Source organism: Emiliania huxleyi (genome assembly GCF_000372725.1).
Source record: "Emiliania huxleyi CCMP1516 unplaced genomic scaffold EMIHUscaffold_423, whole genome shotgun sequence".
Taxonomy (NCBI): domain Eukaryota; phylum Haptophyta; order Isochrysidales; family Noelaerhabdaceae; genus Emiliania; species Emiliania huxleyi.
The window spans coordinates 38,793-44,792 of NW_005198809.1; the positions used below are offsets into that span (position 1 = coordinate 38,793).

The 6,000-nt window shown below is 67.1% G+C and overlaps 1 protein-coding gene across 1 annotated transcript; it reads left to right on the plus strand.

The window, feature by feature from the left end:
- Window positions 1–2,731: 2,731 nt before the first annotated feature.
- Window positions 2,732–5,153, plus strand: EMIHUDRAFT_244523 (hypothetical protein; the record flags this gene model as incomplete). The annotated part of the gene is made up of 6 exons (XM_005769427.1): window positions 2,732–3,514; window positions 3,640–3,678; window positions 4,005–4,169; window positions 4,229–4,338; window positions 4,461–4,488; window positions 4,941–5,153. 6 exons carry the CDS (start codon window positions 2,732–2,734, stop codon window positions 5,151–5,153), a joined length of 1,338 nt encoding a protein of 445 aa, XP_005769484.1.
- Between the last annotated feature and the right edge of the window lie 847 nt (window positions 5,154–6,000).

Here is a 6,000-nt window from a genome sequence, read left to right on the forward strand (position 1 = left end):
GCGGCGGGCCAGCGTGGCGCGCCGCTCGTCGGGAGCGTGCTCAGCAGGCTGTGCAGCGCAGCCTGACTCACTCAGAGCGCCGCTGATGCGGCGTGGGGCCGCCGGCGTGGCTGCTGCCGCGCACGCTGCGCTGTGGGCCTCCAGTGGGCCTCACCATCGTGTCCTCGCCGCGTTGCCGACGCCACTTGCCGCTCTCGGCTGCCCTGCCCTTCCCTGCCATCGCGCAAACAAACATACACACACACACACACACACACACACACACACACACACACACACACACACACACACACACACACACACACACACACACATTATTAATGATCGAGTATTAATTATTAATTATGAATCGTCGGGCGGCGGCGCGGCGCGGCGGCGGGCGGCGCGAGGCGGCTGCGCGGCGAGGCAGCGGGCGACGCAGGGCGGGGCGGCGCGGCGGCGGGTGGTATAATTACTTATTAATTGATTAATAATGAATTAATAATCATTGGGCGGCGGCGCGGCGCGGCGGCGGGCGGCGCGGAGCGGGGCGGCGCGACCATCTGTACTGACGGGGCCTCTGGTCTTTGATGCGGCGCAATGGTCGCGCCGCCCTCGACTCAAGGGGCTGCCTTCCACCCGTAGTTGCTCAGGACGGGGGAGGGGGGGGGGCCTCCTGTTCCTCGCGGAACGGGAGCAGGCCCCTCCTTGCCCGGTCTGCGAGGCAGGGCGGTGGTCGTGCCATCGTCGCTTCGTACGCGCAACCACCAAGCCGCAACCGTCGCCGGCGCGCGACACGTTCCCGTAGGCCGGACTGTCCTCGTCGAGAGTGTGTGCCGCCAAGGCGGGACACACTCAGGGACGGTGCCGACGTGACGCGGCTCGAAGGGTGTGGCTCCGCAGCGCGGCTGGCACTCGTCGCAGAGGCCTCACCTTCGAAAAGTCGGGCATGGCTCCCACGCTTCATTAGGTGCAGGTGTACACCTTGTACCGACACAGAGGTAGGCGCGCAGCGCCCACACCCTCTACCTAGGTGTGTGAGTGAGTGCTATACCTTAGCGCACCTTATACCGAGGTACCCTCCACATGTCCACACCGGTACCTGGGGTACTCTCGAGACGTTCACACCGGCGGTGCGCGCGAATAAGGTGTGCACCGCCCGTCGCGCGAAACGCAACACACAGCTCTCATGGCGCCCAAGAAGCCCACCTCCACGCAGAACACGACGCTCCAGACCATGGGCATGGACGTGATCAAGCAGTACCCGGGCCCGCTGACAGTCTCGAGGGCCGTCAAGCGCTAGCCGTCAAGAGGTGGACGTCTCGGCTCCCGGGCAAGCACTTACCGCACCTCACCGGCGCGGAGCAGAACGCGTTGTACGCGGGCACGGCCGTCGAGTTCACGGTGAAGTACGGCAACGTCTCCGCCCCCTCGGCTGCACCGTCCTCCAACTCGCCGGACCCCCATCGAGCTCCGACGCTCTGCCGCTTCGGCTGCGCCATCCTCGGGCTCGGCCAGGCCGCCGACCCACCCTCCGCCGACCCGCTCCATGACGTCGACATGTCGCTGCTCCAACGCGCCAGTGTTCTCCAGAATGCTGCTATGAGCGGAGTAGCGTGTCGGGCGGGGCCGTCGGGAGGGGGCGAGCGTGTGTCCGGCGAGGCGCCCACATACCTCACCCGTACCTTTACCGAGGTAGCGCGCGGTGTCCTATACCTCCACCTTAGGTAAGTGGCCCATGTCTGTACCTTACTGTACCTCTACCTAAGTGTGCCGGCCAGCGCCCACACCGGCACCGGGGGTAGGGTCAGAGGGACTGCACCCAAGGTGTTGAGGTGAGCACCTAATGTAGTGTGGCATGGCTCCACCCGCAACTTTCTCGCTAACAGCGCGCACCGCCGAGCCTGCGGCGGGCGCGCTGCGGCCGCACGTCTAACTTCGTCATAGTGCCACGACGTGCGGCCTAGATTTAGCCCACGCGCCTCAGCTCGCAAACACTCCCCCATTGAATTGTCACTGCCCGTGAGTGCCGGAGATAGGGCTAGCAGTAGGCCGCTAGCCGGTGAAGAGAGCGTCCATAGACACCTCACTAGACCCCCCACACGGTCTCGTCCGTGCCTCGCCGGCCGGCGAGATTGCTAGAGGTGGAGCAAACTGCTCTAGCCTTGCATGTCACTTCCTGTCGTCTGTTGTTTGTTGTGCCCTTGTTTGTTCTCTTGGCACCTTGGAGTGCTGGGGGGGGCGACAGGGAGGATGTGGCCTTGAGATTTGTGTACGCCAACTCAGGGTGTGTGGCAGCCAGCTGGCTGTGTGTCTTGTGAGCCTGTTTGTGTCTGTGTGTCGCTCGTGCGTGCCGTCATCATCTGTCCAGCGTCCACCCATACCGCGTTCTGGTGTCCAGCCCGAGCCTGGCTGTTCTTCACCTTTCTACCTACCTACCTTGGTTCTGCTGTTTTAGGTATGTTGTTGTGCTGTTGTTTGTGGCACCTTGGCACCTTGGCAACTTGGGTGCGGGGGGGAGCGGGGGGGGGGGGGGACGTGGCACCGAGTGACGTAATGCCGTACGCTCCCTCGGGATGTGTGTGGCAGCTGGCACGCTGGCAGCCCAGCTGGCGGAGTGTTTCTGACTTTTTGTGTCTGTGAGTCGCTCGAGCGTGCCGTCATCTCGCGGGCGAGCATTCTTGAGCTCGTGTTTCTTGTGGTGCGCGCGATCGGCCCGGGCGACTGCCACCTGCGACGACATCCAGGCACGATGATCAACCTCCTCGCCAACCCCGGGTTCGAGGACGGCGTCGGCGGCGGCTGGGCGGCTGGCTGCGCGGCGGCCGGCTGCATCCGGCCGGCGCCGAGCACCGTGGCGCGCAGCGGCAGGGCGTCGGCGCTGCTGCGTGCATCGCCCAACCGCTGGGAGCTGTCCTGGCTCCGGCAGCGCGTGCCGCTCGCCCAGCCGTGCAGGCTTCGCTTCAGCGCCTTCGTGCGCGCCGCCGACGGCACCGACGGCCTCCCGGCGGCCGAGCTGCAGCTCGCCGTACGCTCCGCCGCCGCCGACGCGCCGTTGTGCCGCCTCGAGCGGCGGTGGCCCGCACGCGCGTGGGAGCAGCTCGTTCTCGACTGCCCGCTGCCGAGCGCCGCCACCGATGCGGAGGCGTCGATCGAGCTGGTCTCGGTGCGGTCCGACGCGGCGGCGCTCGTGGACGAGGCGCGGCTGTGGTGCGCTAGCGAGGGCGAGGAGGAGGCGGGCGGGAAAGACGGTGGCGCGGGCGCGGCCTCGTCCGCAGCGGCCGTGCCGAGGCTGCTGCACTTCATCTTTGGCCTCTCCGCCGACTTTGGCGGCAAGCCCTTTGGGCTCGTCCACCACCTCGTCATCGCCGCCGCGCAGCACGCCGCGGCGCCCGTCGCAACCTACTTTTACTACGCGCATGAGCCGAGCGGCGAGTGGTGGGAGGCGGCCAAGCCCTCCCTCGCGCTGCGCAAGGTCGTGGCGCCGACGAGCGTCTTTGGGCGCCCCGTCCGCAAGTTTGCGCACCAGGCCGACGTCCTCCGCCTCGAGGCGTCCTCTCGCCGCCCCGCCTCGCCGCCCCGCGCGTCCTCCCTCCGCCGGCCCTCTCCCTCCGCCGGCCCTCTCCCTGCCCCGAGCCGTCTCTCCGAGGCGTGCGCCAGGTGCTGCTCTCCTTCGGCGGCATCTACCTCGACCTCGACGTCCTCCTCCTGCGGCCGCTCGCGCCGCTCCTCTCTGCGGCGGCGCCGGGCCAGGCCACCACACCCACCCGTCCACCACCACCGTCCACCACCCGTCCACCACCACCGTCCACCACCCGTCCACCACCCGTCCACCACCACCGTCCACCACCCGTCCACCACCCGTCCCACCACCCGTCCACCACCCGTCCACCACCCGTCCCACCACCCGTCCACCACCCGTCCACCACCCGTCTACCACCCGTCCCACCACCCGTCCACCACCCGTCCACCACCCGTCCACCACCCGTCCGCGACCCGCCCCGCAGGCCACGCTCGCGCACGAGGGGGTCGGCGGCTCCATCGGCGTCGGCAACGCCCTCATGCTCACGCCGCGCAACCACTCCTTCTTCCGCGAGTGGTACGAGGCGTACCGCGCCTTTTCGGACGCGGTCTGGAACGGCTTCTCCGTCCGGCTGCCGTCGCGGCTCGCGGCGGCGGCGCCCTCCTCAGTGCGGCTGCTACATCCCTGCAGGAGCCTTCCACGAGCCTTCTCGGAACCTTCCTATAGGCGCCCTCCTCGGTGCGGGTGCTCGCGTACGGCGCCTTTTACTGGCCGCCGTGGAACCCGTGGGGGGTGGCTCAGCTCTACCGGAGCGAGCGGTGCTTGCTGCGCGGAGGGTGCGCCGAGGGAGGAGCAGCCCCGCACCCTGACGCCTCACCCTGCCCCCTCACCCTGCCCCCTCACCAACCATGACCAGAACCACGCTCCCTACCTCCTGGCCCTCCCCCCCTGGCGCCAGGTACGCCGTACACTTGTGGGAGACCAAGGTGTGGCGTTCGCTCCTCTCCTCGCTCTCGCCCGCCAAGCTCGAGGCGCACGGCTCGTGCTTCGCAAAGGCGGCGCTCGCCGAACCCGAACCCAACCCTGACCCAGACCCAGTCCCTTACCCGAGGCGCTCGCCGCGCTCCGCTCCCCGAGACAGGTACAGGTACAGGCATCAGGTCCAGGTCAGGTCTCTGACCCGACCCTGGCCCGTCCCACAGGCGGCGCTCGCCGTGCTGCGCGGGACCTTCAACTTCACTCCGGCGACGCTCCGCCCCGGCGAGCGAGCAGAGGAGTCGCTCACGGCGCGCGCCCCGCCCCCCTCCGGCCCTGCCCCACCCGGCCTTTGCCCAATCAGCTCTCTCGCCCACCCACCCCCCCTCTCCCCCGCCTTCTCGACGCCCGCACTCCCCCCTCCCGCCCCGCGCAGGTGTCGCTGTCCCGACCGCTCGCCGAGCTGCTGCTCACTCCGGCCGACGGCGCCGTGGCGTCGGCTGCGGGCGGCGGGCAGCCTTGCGGCGACGACGCGGGCGAGGCGTGCGCGGGGTGGGCAGGCGCTGGCGAATGCAGCCGCAACCCGGGCTTCATGGAGCGCTCTTGCCGCCGCTCGTGCGGTCTGTGCGGTGGCGGGTCCGCCGCCGGCGGAAATACAACGGTGAACTCATGGTGAAACTCAAGAGTGTGCTCAGCGAGGTGGCCGCGAGCCGTGGAGCAACCCTAATTATGTTGCCTAAACGGAAATCTCCCGTTGAATCTCCCCGCCGGATGGCTCGCGGCGGAGAAATCATTATTGAAATTGCCTAAAAATCGGTTAATCGCTTCCAGCGAGTTCGAGCGGTTCAGCGTTCACGCGAGGCTTTCTCTCCACTCTCGACCATCCCGCACATGGACTTGGACATGCAGCACCGAGAAAGGAGCGTGAAGAGGCGGTCTCCGTGAGTCTCCTGTGCGCTGCGGGAAACTAGTCGCCTTTGACGAGTGGGTCAGTTAGGGCCCCTGCGGCCTGCCCCTCCCCCCAAAGCCCAATCGTTATCGACTAGTTTCACTCGGATCCTGGCACTCCCAAGTGTCCCATAGATTGCACCTTCGGTGACGGTGCATTGGCGCGTCTCTCTAAAACGGAGAGACGAGAGTTACGGATCGCGCGCCTCCACTAATAGGAAGGGTTTCGCAGTGGTCCCTGACATCCCAACGCGCAGTGGAGGAGAAGCGAGGGCAGGTGGCCCGGAGAGCCTGAAATTCAATTGCGTGATTCTTTCCCAGAAAGAAAGAAAGAAAACAGACAACCCAAGGGAGGGATGGGAGGACGGCACGCCGCCGCCACACAGGGATTTTAAGGAGAGGAGTGTGGTTGGTGCTAGCCGTCGCCCACCCTAAGTCCCTAACCCTTGGTCGTCTGCCTCTTTCTATCTCCCTTCGCAGTCCCTCGCCGATTCTCGCTGCAACCTTCATGCCACCTCGCGGTCGTCCCACTCTCGTCGTTCTCCCTCCTGCCGCTTCCTCCTCTGTCGCGTCGC